Source organism: Hemitrygon akajei, chromosome 6 (assembly GCF_048418815.1).
Source record: "Hemitrygon akajei chromosome 6, sHemAka1.3, whole genome shotgun sequence".
NCBI lineage: Eukaryota > Metazoa > Chordata > Chondrichthyes > Myliobatiformes > Dasyatidae > Hemitrygon > Hemitrygon akajei.
Genome location: NC_133129.1, coordinates 177800930 through 177816345, shown reverse-complemented (window position 1 = coordinate 177816345; position 15416 = coordinate 177800930). Strand labels below are relative to the sequence as shown.

General features: G+C 40.3%; 1 protein-coding gene across 2 annotated transcripts in view; it reads left to right on the top strand.

Moving 5' to 3' along the window:
• LOC140729716 (uncharacterized) overlaps positions 1-15416 on the top strand; it is a 92711-nt gene that overhangs the window by 39975 nt on the left and 37320 nt on the right. For both annotated transcript variants that reach the window (XM_073049827.1, XM_073049826.1), the window contains exon 3: positions 12976-13159. In XM_073049827.1, coding sequence (XP_072905928.1) covers positions 12976-13159 — 184 coding nt within the window. The remainder of the gene's footprint in view (positions 1-12975; positions 13160-15416) is intronic.

Sequence of the window (15416 nt, the reverse complement as noted above, 5' to 3'; positions counted from 1 at the left end):
TTAAACGAACTATCGCTGCTTAAAACTGACGGAAACAACACATTGTGGACGAAAGGGTCCACATAGGAAATGTGGTTGCAGGTCGGGGATACAAGTGTGTTTAAGAAAATGGAGTTTTAAACTCCCAATATTGACTATCTTGTTGCCAAAGGTGCAGACTCTGATGAATAAAATCGATGATCTCAGTGCTAGGGTTCTGAATCAGAGGGACATTAGGACTGCTCAATGGACCTAGCAGTAAAGTGCCATCCTTTTTACCGATCACGAGAGTTCTCTAGGGTTATTTTGTAGAAGTATACATTCCACCTCAGGTCAATGTCAATCAGGTTTTAGATGATCTGAGCAATGGGATTAACAAACACGAAACGGCGCATCCTAATGCCTTCACCATCGTTTTGGGAGATTTTAACCAGGCCAGTCTGAAAAAAATCACTAAGCAATTACCATCAATGGATTACTTGCAATACCAGAGGCAACAACACACTGGACCATTGCTACACCATCAAGAATGCGTATTGTGCTATTCCACACCCTCACTTCCAGAAGTCTGATCACCTGTCTGTACTTCTACTCCCTGAGAATAGGCAGAGACTGAAGACTGCAGCACCAGTAGTGAGGACCAAGAAGGTATGGACAAGGGAAACACAGGAGTGCCTACAGCACTAATTTGAATTGGTGGACTGGACTGTATTCAGGGATTCATCTTCAAACCTGGATGAGTATGCTGCAGTTGTTACCGACCTCATTAAAACCTGTGTGGATGAGTGTGTGCCTAAAAAGACTTGCTGTACATTCCCAAACCAAAAGCCGTGGATGAAGGAGGTACATGATCTGATGAAGGCTAGATCTGTGGCATTCAAGTCTGGTGACCCAGGCCTGTACCAGAAAACCAGGTATGATTTGCGGACAGCTATTTTAAGGGCATAGAAAGAATTTTGAACGAGGTTGGAGGTGACATCGGATGCATGACAACTCTGACAGGGTTTGCAAAACATTACTTCCTACAAAGCAAAACTCAATAGCATGAATGGCAGCGATACTTCATGACCAGATGAACTCAACACCTTCTATGCCCACTTTGAAAGGGAGAATACAACTACAGTTGTGATATTCCCGGGTGTATTCAAGGGCATTTTCAACCTCTCACTGCTATGGGCAGAAGTTCCCACTTGCTTCAAAATGGCAACAATTATACAAGTGTCTTAGAAAAATAATGTCTGTTGCCTTAATGACTATTACCTGGTAGTGCTCACATCTACAGTGATGAAATGCTTTGAGATGTTGGTCATGACTAGAATGAACTCCTGCCTCAGCAAGGCCCTGGACCCGTTGCAATTTGCCTATTGCCACAATAGGTCAACGGCAGAGACAATCTCAATGGCTCGTCACACGGCTTTAGACCTGGACAACACCAACACCTGTGTCAGGATGCGGTTCATCAACCATAACTCAGCGTTTAATGTCATCATTCCCACAATCCTGATGAGAAGTTGCAGAGCCTGGGCTTCTGTACCTCCCTCTGCAACCGGAAGACCACAATCTGTGCGGATTAGTGATAACATCTCCTCCTCGCTGACGATCATCACTGGTGCACCTCAGGGGTGTGTGCTTAGCCTACTGCTCTACTCTCTAAATGCCCGTGACTGTGTGGTAGACATAACTCAAATACCGTCTATAAATTTGCTGACAATACAGCCATTGGTAGAATCTCAGATGGTGACGAGAGGGCATACAGGGGTGAGATATGCCAACTAGTGGAGTGATGTCTCAGCAACAACCTGGCACTCAATGTCAGTAAGACAAAAGAGCTGATTGTGGACTTCAGGAAGGGTAAAGCGAAGGAACACATACCAATCCTCATAGAGGGATCAAAAGTGGAGAGAGTGAGCAGTTTCAAATTCCTGGGTGTCAAGATCTCTGAGGATCTAACCTGGTCCCAACATATCAATATAGTTATAAAGAAGACAAGACAGCGGCTATACTTCATTAGGAGTTTAAAGAGATTTGGTGTGTCAACATAAACACTCAAAAACTTCTATAGATGTACCATGGAGAGCATTCTGACAGGCTGCATCACTGTCTGGTAAGGGGGGAGAGGGCTACAGCACAGGACCGAAAGAAGCTGTAGAGGGTTGTAAATTTAGTCGGCTCCATCTTGGGTACTAGCCTACACAGTACCCAGGACATCTTCAGGGAGCAGTGTCTCAGAAATGTAGAGTTCATTATTAAGGACCTCCAGTACCCAGGCCATGCCCTTTACTCGCTGTTGTCATCAGGTAGGAGGTACAGAAGCCTGAAGGCACACACTCAGCAATTCAGGAATAGCTTCTTCCCCTCTGCCATCCGATTCCTAATTGGACATTGAACCCTTGGACACTACCTCACTTTTCTAATATACAGAATTTGTTTTGCACAATTTTTAATCTATTCAATATATGTATACTGTAATTGATTTAGTTATTACCATTTTGTTTTTTTCTTCTATATTATGTATTGCATTGAACTGCTACTGCTCAGTTAACAAATTTCACGTCACATGCTGGTGAAAATAAACCTGATTCTGACCTACAGGAAAATGAATCTCAGGGTAGTATATCATGAATCCGATAATAAAGTTTGAAGTCACCAACTTTGGATTGATATCCAAAATTACTGAATGGTGAAAGTTCTGGAGGTCTGGGCTGTGTCTTTCTGATTTTCCTGGATATAGAATGGCTAGGCACAAATACATGTAGCACAGAAGCAGTCCTTTGGCCCATCATGTCCTGGCTGACCATCAGCCACCCATTTGCATTAGTCCCATTCTTTTTCATTCTTCCCACATACTCATCAACTTCAGTTTTTGTACACTGGAGGAATTTACAGTGGTCAGTTAACCAAACAATGTGCACATCTTTGGGATGAGGGTAAAAACAGGAGCACCCGGGGAAACCCATGCTGTTATAGGGAGAATGTGCAAACTTCATACATGTAGTACCTGAGGTCAGGATTGAACCCAGGACTATGGCACGGTGAGGTAGTGGCTCGACTAATTGTACCATTGTGCCACCCAAAATATGTTGGAGGAAAACTACATATAGTACATGTTTAAAACATAACTCGGCAACCTCATGCTAATTAGTTTAACCTCTTTACCGGGAAAACTTATAACTCAGGACAAAATAAATTTCTCATTTAGAAATTGGAATTGGATTTTTCTTGAACAGAAAAGCCTACAAAAAGTAGTGGATACAACCCAGTCTATCGCAGGGAAAGCGCTCCCCACCCTTGAGCACATCACAGAAAAGCAGTATCCATCATCAAGCACCCGTACTCCAATCTCGCTGCTGCCATTGGGAAAGGGGAAACAGGAGCTTAGATCCCACACCACCAGGTTCAGGAGCAGTTATTACCCTTCAACCATCAGGCTCCTGAACCAGAGTGGATAACTTCACTCACCTCAACGCCGAACTGATCCCACAACCTATGGACTCACTTTCAAGGACTCTACAACTCGCACACAAAATGCCGTAGAAACTCAGCAGGTTAGCAGCATCTGTGGAAAAAGAGTAAACTCTCTACAATTTGGGCCAAGAACCTTCATCAGGACTGGAAGGGAAGAGGGAAAGATGTCAGAATAAGAAGATGGTGGGGGGAGGGGGGAGAGGAGGTAGAAATACAAGGTGGCAGGTGATAAAGCAAAACTGGAAAAGGGGGGAGTGAAATAGCTCGAAAGTTGATTGCTGGTGAAATTCATATTCTCAATATTATTATCTTGTTTTTGTATTTGCACAATTTGTTGTCTTTTACACACTGTCAGTGTAGTTTTTCATTGATTCTGTTGTGTCTTTGTATTTACTGTGAATACCCATAAGAAAATTAATCTCAGTATAATATGGTGATATGTATGTTCTTTGATAATAAACTTACTTTGAACTTTGGATCTTAAAGAAAGCATATATAGATTTGTTAAAGGCAAATCATATTTAAATACCTGAATGCATATTTCATGAAGTAATAGTGAGTTGATGAAAATCATTGCAGGTTGATTGTATTTTCAAAGGTTATTTGATAAAGTGCAATAAAAGGGCTTGTCAGCGTTATTGAAGCCTGTGAAATAAAATTGACTTTGTGATTAAGAGATTTTCTTAATTGTGATAAAAAGAAGATTAATGGTGAATGGTTGCTTTTTGGTCTGGAGAAAGGTGAACATATTTGTTCCTCTGTGTGTGGTGTTAGACAGAAAGGGCATTTCTTAGTATTAAGAAATAGACAATAAGATACAGGAGCAGAAGTAGGCCATTTGGCCCATCAGGTCTGCTCTGCCTTTCAATCATGGGCTGATCTAATTCTTCCAGTCATTCCCACTCCCCTGCTTTCACCCCATACCCTTTGATGCCCTGGCTAATCAAGAACCCATATGTCTCTGCCTTAAATACACCCAATGACTTGGCCTCCACAGCCACTCGTGGCAACAAATCCCACAGATTTACCACCTTCTGACTAAAGTAATTTCTGTTCTAAATGAATGTCCTTCAATCCTGAAGTCGTGCCCTCTTGTCCTAGCATCCCCTACCATGGGAAATAACTTTGCCATATCTAATCTTATCAGGCCTGTTAACATTCAGAATATTTCTGAGATCCCCTCATTCTCCTGAACTCCAGCAAATACAGCCCAAGAGCTGCCAGACGTTCCTCATACTGTAACCATTTCATTCCTGGAATTATTCTCGTAAATCTTCTCTGAACCCTCTCCAATGTCAGTACAGTCGGCCCTCCTTATCCGCAAGGGATTGGTTCCAGGACCCCTCGCGGACCTGTCTCAATGTGGTGGACCTTAGGACCCAGCGGAACACAAGACCTTATTTAACCTGTCTCAGTGCGGTGGACATTAGGATCCAGCAGCAGAGATCTGAATCCACAGTGTTAATGTTCACGAAAATAATCACGATAACGATTGAAAATAAAATGGAAATAATAAAGCGATTGGAAAGAGGTGAAATGCATTCGGTCATTGGAAAAGCATTAGGTTATGTCGGCCAATGATCGGAACAATTTTAAAGGATAAAGTGAGAAAGGCTCTGCCCCGATGAAAGCAACAATTATTACTAAGCAACGCAGTGGTTTAATTATTGGGTTTTGGGTTTTTGATCCTCCACATCAACCCGGCATGGTGGAGAGCGCAGTGGATAGCGATCTGCCACTAGATCGAACTTGGGAACTTCCCGAGCCCAGCGCTGAAACGTACGTTCTTAAGTGTTTTATATGCATAGAAAGGTAAAACATATACTATATACTAAGACAAACGTTTGACTAATTGACGCTAAATAATACTGGATGTACCTGTTCCAACTTACTTAGTAAGAGAACTTCCGATGTTTTTCGATCCAGATGCACGATAACCCACGCACATCCTCCCGTATACTTTAAATCATCTCTAGATTACTTATAATACCTAATACAATGTAAACGTTATGTAAAAAAGTTGTTATACTGCATTGTTTAGGGAATGATGACCAGAAAAAATGTCTGTACATGCTCAAACAACAAGTGCTGGAAGAGCACTTCCAGGTTTTCGTGATTCGTGGTTGGTTGAATTCATGGATGCAGAATTCGCGGATAAGGAGGGCCAACTGTATATCCTTTCTAAAATAAGGAGTCCAAAACTGCACACGATACTACAAGTGTGGTCTCACGAGTGCCTTATGGAGCCTCAACATCACATCCCTGCTCTTATATTCTACATCTCTAGAAATGAATGCCAACATTGCATTCGCCTTCTTCACAACTAACTCAACCTAGAGGTTAACCTTTAGGGTATCTTGCACAAGGACTTCCAAGTCCCTTTGCATCTCTACATTTTGAATTCTCTCCCTATCTGAATAATAGTCTGCCTGTTTATTTCTTCCACCAAAGTGCATGACCATACACTTTCCAACATTGTATTTCATTTGCCACTTCTTTGCCTATTCCACTAAACTATCTAAGTGTCTCTGCAGGCTCTCTGTTTCCTCAACACTACACGCTCCTCCACCTATCTTTGTATCATCAGCAAATTTAGTCACAAATTCATTAATACTGTAGTCCAGGTCACTGAAGTACATCGTAAAAAGCAGCGGTCCCAATACTGACCCCTGTGGAACTCCACTGGTAACCAGCAGCCAGCCAGAATAGGATCCATTTATTCCCACTCTCTGTTTTCTGCCGACCAGCCAATGCTCCAGCCACACTAGTAACTTCCCTCTAATTCCATGGGCTCTTCTCTTGCTAAACAGCCTCGTGTGCGGCATCTTGTCAAAGGCCATCTGAAAATCCAAGTACACCATGTCTACTGCATCTCTTTTGTCTACCCTGCTTGTAATTTCCTCAAAAGATTGCAGGAGGTTTGTCAGGTAGGATTTTCCTCTCAGGAAACCATGCTGGCTTTGGCCTATCTGTCATGTGCTCCAGGTACTCTCTACTCTCATCCCTAACAATGGATTCCAACAACTTCCCAACCACTGATGACAGGCTAATAGGTCTATAGTTTCCTTTCTGCTGCCTCCCACCCTTCTTAAATAGCGGAGTAACATTTGCAATTTTCCAGTCATCCAGTACAATGCCAGAATCTATTGATTCTTGAAAGATCATCATTAATGCCTCCACAATCTCTCCAACTACTTCCTTCAGAACCCGAGGGTGCATTCCATCGGTTCCAGATTTATCCACCCTCAGACATTAAGCTTCCTGAGCACCTTCTCAGTCGTAATTTTCACTGCACAAACTTCACTTCCCTGACACTCTTGAATATCCGGTATACTGCAGACATCTGCTATTTTGAAGACTGATGCAATATACGCATTCAGTTCCTCTGCCATCTCTGCATCTCTCATTACAGTATCTCCAGCGTCAATTTGTATTGATCCTATATCTACACTCGACTGTCTTTTACTCTTTATATACTTAAAAAAGCCATATATTTCTGTTTCTGTGTTTACTTAGCAGCTTTATGTACTTAAAAAAAATGTATCTCTGACTTGACCTCTGCCTTCTGTGGCACAGTAGTATAGCAGGTAGAGCAATTGCTTTACAGCTCCAGTAATCACCAGTTGAGTTTGATTCCCATTACTGTAAGAAGTCTGAGTTTTCTTCTGGTGCTCTGATTTTCTCCCACATTCCAGGACGTACCATTAGGGTTGGAGTTAGTAAGCTGTGGGCATGCTTTTGGCAACACTTGCGTGTTGCCTCCAGCACATTCGCACTGATTTGATTTGACTCAAAACGATGCATTTTTCTGCATGTTTCAATGTACATGTGACAAATAATGCTAATCTTTCATTTCACATGTGCACCACACTCTTAGTGATGAAATGACTCCTAATCTTTGTTCTATATTGTATATTTCCATATCCTGCTATTGTGACCTCCTGCTCTGACTTTCCAGCTGCTAGGAATATCGTCTGTAGATCTCATTGTTCTTGATCTGATCATTATCATGGATCAGAATCGGGTATAATATTACTGACATGCATCGTGAAATTTGTTGTTTGGCAGCAGCAGTACATAAAAATACTATAAGTTACAAAAAGAAATATAAAAAGAAAGAAAGACACGGCCATAGTGGGGTGTGTCAGGAATGGACAGGAGGAGGAGTATAGGAAACTGATACAGGACTTTGTGATATGGTGCAACTCAAACTACCTGCGTCTCAATATCACCAAGACCAAGGAGATGGTGGTGGACTTTAGGAGATCTAGGCCTCATATGGAGCCAGTGATCATTAATGGAGAATGTGTGGAGCAGGTTAAGACCTACAAGTATCTGGGAGTACAGTTAGACGAGAAGCTAGACTGGACTGCCAACACAGATGCCTTGTGCAGGAAGGCACAGAGTCGACTGTACTTCCTTAGAAGGTTGGCATCATTCAATGTCTGTAGTGAGATGCTGAAGATGTTCTATAGGTCAGTTGTGGAGAGCGCCCTCTTCTTTGTAGTGGCGTGTTGGGGAGGAAGCATTAAGAAGAGGGACGCCTCATGTCTTAATAAGCTGGTAAGGAAGGCGGGCTCTGTCGTGGGCAAAGTACTGGAGAGTTTAACATCGGTAGCTGAGCGAAGGGCGCTGAGTAGGCTACGGTCAATTATGGAAAACTCTGAACATCCTCTACATAGCACCATCCAGAGACAGAGAAGCAGTTTCAGCGACAGGTTACTATCGATGCAATGCTCCTCAGACAGGATGAAGAGGTCAATACTCCCCAATGCCATTAGGCTTTACAATTCAACCGCCAGGACTTAAGAACTTTTTAAAAGCTATTATTAATGCTTTTTGAGATAGTGATTTAGATGCATATCATATTTTTTACTGAGTTAAGTATTGTATGTAATTAGTTTTGCTACAACAAGTGTATGGGACATTGGAAAAAAGTTGAATTTCCCCATGGGGATGAATAAAGTATCTATCTATCTATCTATCTATCTATCTATATTTTAAAAAATTAATTAACTATTGCAAAAATAGTGAGATGGTGTTTATTGTTCCTTCTTTATCCATTCAGAAATCTAATGGTGGAGAAGAGGCTATTCCTAAAACATTGGGTGTGTGTCTTCAGGCTCCTTTAACTCCTCTCTGATGGTAGTAATATGAAGAGAATATGTCCTGGGTGGGGGGGGGGGGGGTCCTTAATAGCAGATGCCACCTTTTTGAGACATCACCTTTTGAAGATATCCACAATGCTGGGGATGCCTTTACAACCCTGTGGAATTTTTTTCCCGATCCTGTACGGTGGCCTCTCTGTACCAGACAGTGATGCAACCAGTTAAAATGCTCACCATGGTACATCAGTAGAAATTTGCTAGAGCTTTTGGTGACATACCAAATATACCCGCTGCAGAGCCGTCTTCATAGACACCTCAATACACTGGGCACAGGATGTTGACACCCAGGAACCTGAAACTGCTCACCCTTTCCAACTCCTGATAAAGGTTTAGTGTGTGTTCCCTCAGCTTTCCCTTCCTGAAGTCCACAATCAATTTACAAAACACATGGACTGGTGGAGTGATGAAATTTAATACTGAGGTGCAGAATGATGTATTTAAGTATCAAGAGTAAAGAGGCAATATAATCTTTACAAATCTTTCAAATGGCAGGAGAGCTTGTGAAAGCAGTTTACAAAGGCTTTATACATAAAGTGCGAAAGCAAAGCAGTTATGTTTAACACTAAAAACACTGGCTTGGAAGGAAAGTCTCTAAACCTGGGCACTGTACTTCAGGAGGACTGTTTAAAAATGTCTGGGATAATAGACTGCAGTCAACTGGAATAGTTGGGATTGTTCTCTTGGGAGTAGACTAAATGGGGAAAAGATTGGACAGGTGTTTGGTATCATAAATAAAGAGACATTTTTCCATTGAAGGATGGATTGACATTGCTAACATTGGCATAAGGAACAAAGGTAGACACTTTCCTATTCAGTGAGTTATCATGAGGAGGAATTTCTTTAGCCAGAGGGTGGTGAATCTGTGGAATTGTTTGCCACATATGCCTGCAGAAGTCAAGTTATTGGTATATTTAAAGCAGAGATTGATAGGTTCTTGATTAGTAAGAGTGTCAAAGGTTAGGGAGAAGACAGGAGAGTGGGATTTAGAAGGATAGTAAATCAGCCATGATGAAATAGGGTGGACTCAATATTTAGCAGAAAGATGCTGATCATTCTGTATTTTGATTTAAGTGTGCTATAAAGGTATGAGGGGGTGATTTATGTACAGACTTTATTTACAAAAAGTGAAAAATAAATTCTGCTCCTATGTCTTATGATCATCACTCAAAAGGCTGAAGAAGCAGTTTCAACCATGACAAAGAGCAGTTGAATAACTATGGGATTAGAAAAAATAATTGCAGGCCTTCAGGCTATGAGCCAAGGTAGAAACGCTCTGGGTAACTTTTACTTTAAAATACTAGTATACACCCAAGGCCTCTTGACACTAAGCAATGTGAAATATTAAGATGAGCTTCCAAGCAAATTTGTGGGCCATATGAAAAGCACAGGAAAATGATGAAAACTTTGGGGATGTTTCTAGACTAATGTAAAATGAAATTCAGAGATTCAAAAGCACAAAAAAATTCTGCAGCTGCTGGAAATCCACAGTTGCACACATAAAATGCTAGAGGAACTCAGCAAGTCAGATAGTATCTAGGGAAAGGAATAAAAAGTAGTAGTTTCGAGTGGACACCCGTTATCAGAATAGGAATCAGCTCAAAAGATAGTCCCTTTACTCCTTTTCAAGGATGCAGAAGAGGTCAGATCATGGTGGACAGAAATGAACAGTTGCCTACAATTTATTTGGAACAAGGCCGTAGAACATTTAAAAACATATGCATTTTGCAAAACAAAATCCTAAAAAGGTAATGATACAGGAGGAGGTCAGTTAAGCCATTTGAGTGGAGAAAATAGTTTGCTTTTGCTTTAATCTTGGCTTCCAGCATGAGGTCTGCAGCCTAGTAGGTTGTATCTCTTCATGTGCACCACATATTACCGTAGATGTCGGATTATAAGCTGCTACTTTTTTCCCACATTTTGAACAGCTTTGAACACTGCGGCCTTTACTACGGTGCGGCTAATGCATGATTTTTTTTCATGCCGCCAAAAACATTTTGCCTCGTAACAGTAGACCAATAAAATTGATGAGTAGTTCACAGAGGTCCAATGAAATTGTACGATAAATCAAGCGCACTTTCACAATTAAATTATTGTAAATCAGTCATTTGTACTCACCCTCATCAACATGGAAAACACTCGAAGAAAAGCATTGTGCTGCCTTTATGGCAGTTATTTAGTTTATAATATTTTCGCTTAGTAATTCATTTGTTAGTTAAAGTTAGAAGTGTTTTAACTATATTTGTTTTCTGTACTACATCCCGGGATGCTATGACGTCACACCCGGTTTCGCCGCGTCTTGTGGGAAAAATGCCGGTTTGCGATAAACGGGAAGGCGGGGGGCGAGCGGCGGAGCCAAAACGCTGCTTTTAAGTTAAAGGCGATCAATAACTTTTCCTGGTAGGCTGCAGTATATATATTTTTTACCAGTCGTTAGGAGATATTGGAATGTTGTTCAGTAAAAAAGTATACGCAACGTATATTTAAAAGTAGCCGTGTTACAGGCACGGTTCGAAAAAAAGCATTTGCAATATGTATTTGTTTATGTTACCATATGGATTTAATTAAAAGTTAAAAAATCCTCACGTGTAATATCTTTCTGTGTAAATATCTCATATTACAATGTGGGACACCTGCGGCCGAAAATCCGGTGCGGCCTAAAATCCAGTGCGGCCTTTACAAGTACAAAATTGATTTTATTTCTAAAATTAGAGCCAGCGGCTTTTAATCAGGTGCGCTCTGTAGTGCGAAATCTACGGTATTTAAATGTAGGAGGGTTCTGCCTTTTGAGACAGTGAGTTTTGGATCTTGAACCGTCTCAGTGAAAAAAAGATTTTCTTCACTTCTGATCCTACTATACCTTATGTATACTGTAGGTGCCCTGATCTTTAATTTTGAAGGGAAGTGGGTCCTACCTCTGTACCCATCAAGGCTCCTCAAAATTTTAAGCACCTCAATTAAATTAAACAAGAGCTACAAGGTAATGTTGCAGCTCTGTAAAACACTGGTTAGACCCCACTTGGAGTATTGTGTTCAGTTCACAACCAGACTTTTTCCCAGGGTGGAAATGACTAATATGAGGGGGCATAATTTTACAGTGATTGGAGGAAAGTATTGGGAGATGTGGAGTCAGAGGTAGGTTTTTTTTAAACACAGGAATAGGTCCATGGACCGCACTGCCTAGGATGGTGGTAGAGGCAGATTCATGAGGGACATTTTAAGAAATTCACAGATAGGTACATAGATGAAAGAAAACAACCTTATCCAGTGTTTCTAACCACTGTAATTTTTCAGTCCTGGTATTGTGTGAAAATACAACATCTTTCCTGTGATTATGATGACTAGCTGGATTGGGAGTTATTAAGAGTCCTGTTCTGTAGATAATTTCCTTATTTCCATTCCATCCTATAGAGAGGAATTGGGGAAGATTAATTTGTTGCCCGAGGATGACAGCAATGACAGACAGAACTATAACCTATAATGTTACAGATGTCATGATGGAAACTGGGATTGAATAGGGTAGTTTTTGTCAAGGACCACGTAGTCTCCTGTGTCATATATTTTCTATTTTATTTTATGAGCCTCTATTTGAATGTCCATTTTCATGAAATTTAAATTAATAGGAACTATTTATTCATTTCAGGGAGATAAGTTTCAACTGTCGTGATCACCAGTTTTATTTTGAGGATTGGCCAGTAATTTTTGTGAAGCATGTTAACGTTAGCAGATGAAAGTTGGAACCTTTTGAAATGAATAAGGAAGAAAGTACTTACTCCGAATTATAATGCACTCTCTTGCTGTTGCATTTTGATTTAACTTCTGTCAGAGGCTCAGGATTTTGAATGGAGGGAGATGTTGTTGACCTTAGAATGAATATACAGCTGAGATAACTGATCAGAGAATTAATTCCCCTGAATTCTTCCTATGCAGATAGCAACAGTGCATTTGCTACTTAATCAACATATTCTGGTTTTGGTTTTGAAAGCTTCCTTGTTTCTTAATCTATTTAATATTTTGGAAGTAAAACTGTAAGTATCTCTCCAATTGGCACAAGAAAAAATCCATTCTAATGCATCAAAGTGCTTTTGTGGCCGGAATCCCGGATAGTTAATTTGATGTGGAGCATTCACATTGTTTCTGGTATGTCTTCTTTTCCTCTAAATAGCATATTGGAGGCCTATATAACTTCAAGCAAGATCTTTACAATTGCAGAATTATTTCACTCAAAACTGCTGCAGATCTTGTGGAACGTTAATTCATGTGTCTCGCTGTGACCCTTAGCTGGAATGATGGGAGCTGGTAATGACAAACACACCCATTCATTTACTGAAATGATCACTCAAAAGTGCTTTGTTTCTCTCATCAGCATAGAGAATTTCCATATGTATCTTGAAGACATCATGCGACATCGATGGGAACTCGAAGAGGGGAAGGAAAACCCACTGCAGGGAATACACTTTAGGGCTCTTTCTTCCAGGGTAATTGTAGAAATTTTGCACAGACTATGTGATTACCGTTTGGATGCCACAGATGTATTTGACCTTCTAAAGGTGAGGGATTTTATTTTCTGGAATTTTTTTTCTCTTAAATATATTAACCTAGAGCAGGGGTGCCCAATCTTTTTTATGCCATGGACCAATACCATTAAGCAGGGGATCTATGGATCCCAGGTTGGGGACACCTGATCTAGAAGAATATTAGCACAATGGTGTTGGTCAGGTTGTTGAAATGTTGATGTTTTTATTGTGGCACACCGAATTTATACACTTATAAAGGTTCTCAGTACCCATTATAAACTTTGCAGCGTGCTGTTATAGAACAGTTTTTAAAGTTGCTAAATTTATCTGCTGCAAATGTTTTGAGTGGCTTTCCAGTCTTAATGCCTCTTGTGTTCTGCTCTAATTTTAAGATGTTTTTCACTATACTTTCCTTCTAAGTTAGATTATTTATAGTTTTTGTAAAAATGCTGCTGTTAAATATGGGAACATGAGGAAAATTGTGATTAGATACCACATCTCTACTACTGAATTTCATTATTGTATTATTCTAAACTTCAAATCCACTGTCTTTCTGAACAAAATTATCAAAGGTTTAATTCCTTACATTTTTTAAAGTTAATTTCAAGTTTACTTTTCGTTGATTTAATTTGCATGCATCTGACAGTTAATTGTACACCATAGAAATAGGCCTTTCAACCAACCATCATGCCTATCTATAGTAATTGCATTTGCCTGCATTAGTTCAATATCCTTCTATTCCTTATTCACTAAGCATGCGTGGGGTTTCTTTATGCTTGTACTTTATGCCTCTATTAATAAAATTAAATATATTTTCTTCTTGAAGAAATTTTCACAAAATGTCTTTTGGAGATTTTTGTGCAAGCCTCTGGGCCTGCACCCTCTTGAAAACCTTTGATTATTTGCCTTTCTTTATTCTTCCAATGAAAATATATCATTTTAAATTTAATTGGCTCTGCATCTACTGCCTTCTCCAGTCTATATGGCCTCTTGGAATCTTTTATCTTCTATATAGACTACAAGCTTTACAATTATGTCTTGTTCAGGCCGTCCCTACGAGCACCCACATACCTGTAGATATTTACCCCGATTGATCCTGGTCACACCCCCCACAAACCCGATGACTTTTGTAAGGGGGAGCAAGATCCAATAAAGGCAAGTGTTGGACCCGGTTAATAAAGGCGTAGGCCAGATCAAAGTGGCAGGGTTGCATGACACTGAATCTTAAGTGATAAGATCAAGAAGCACAAGAGGGATGATTTGCCCACTGCCCGCAAACTCTTAAACGTCTTGATGTTAGGTACATGCATCCATTCCAATGAACTCGAGCTAGTTTTCTCACTCCTCACCTTCAGTAAATTTTGATGTGATTTATTATCGTACTGTGAAGGTATTGTTACTGTATCAAATGATTTTTGTGTGCTTTCCCACTTAAAGGCAAAATGAACTTGGAAATATATGTCAAAATTGAACCAGTTCATTATCTGGCGGACGGCCTGTATATCCAGGTCTGAGTAGTAATTACTGCATATCAAGAACTATTGTACTTGAGCTTGAAAGAATGAACTTAGTTCTAATGAACTTGGGTGTCACAACTGTATGTCTCCCTCCTGTCTTACTAAAAAGAACAATAGCCAAAGCAAGGATGTGGTCCATGTTTACCTTTTCTTTCCTCCACAATCCCCCCACCCATCACAATTTCTGTAGCTTATGCTTTATAAATTTCTCACATCTTGTAGACTTTTTTGTGGTACTCTGTACTTTTTTAGGTTGTATATTCATATTTGTAGACTATAAAATCAAATAAAGATATTTATTGAGAGGAATGGTGTTACAAAGCAAGATTTGGGGTCATAGAACACTACAACACAGGAACAGGCCTACAGCCCATCAGGTGTGTGCTAAACCATTAATTTGCCTAGTTCCATCAACCTGCAGCTAGACCATAGCCCGCCATACTCCTCCCATCCATGTATCTATCCAAATTTCTCTTAAATGTTTAAATCAACCCTGTACCTACCACTTGAACTGGCAGCTTGTTCCAAACTCTCATCACAGTCAGAATGAAGAAATTGCCCTTAATCATTTCACCTTTCACCCTTGACCCATGACGTCTAGTTGCCTCACCCACTTCAGTGGGAAAAGCCTGCTTGCAGTTTACCCTATCTATACCCCTCATGATTTTGTATACCTGTATAAAATCTCCCCTCGATCTTCTATGTTCTAGAGATTAAAGTTCTAACCTAGTCAACCTTTCCCTATAACATTTTTGTAATCCGACTCTTGGTAT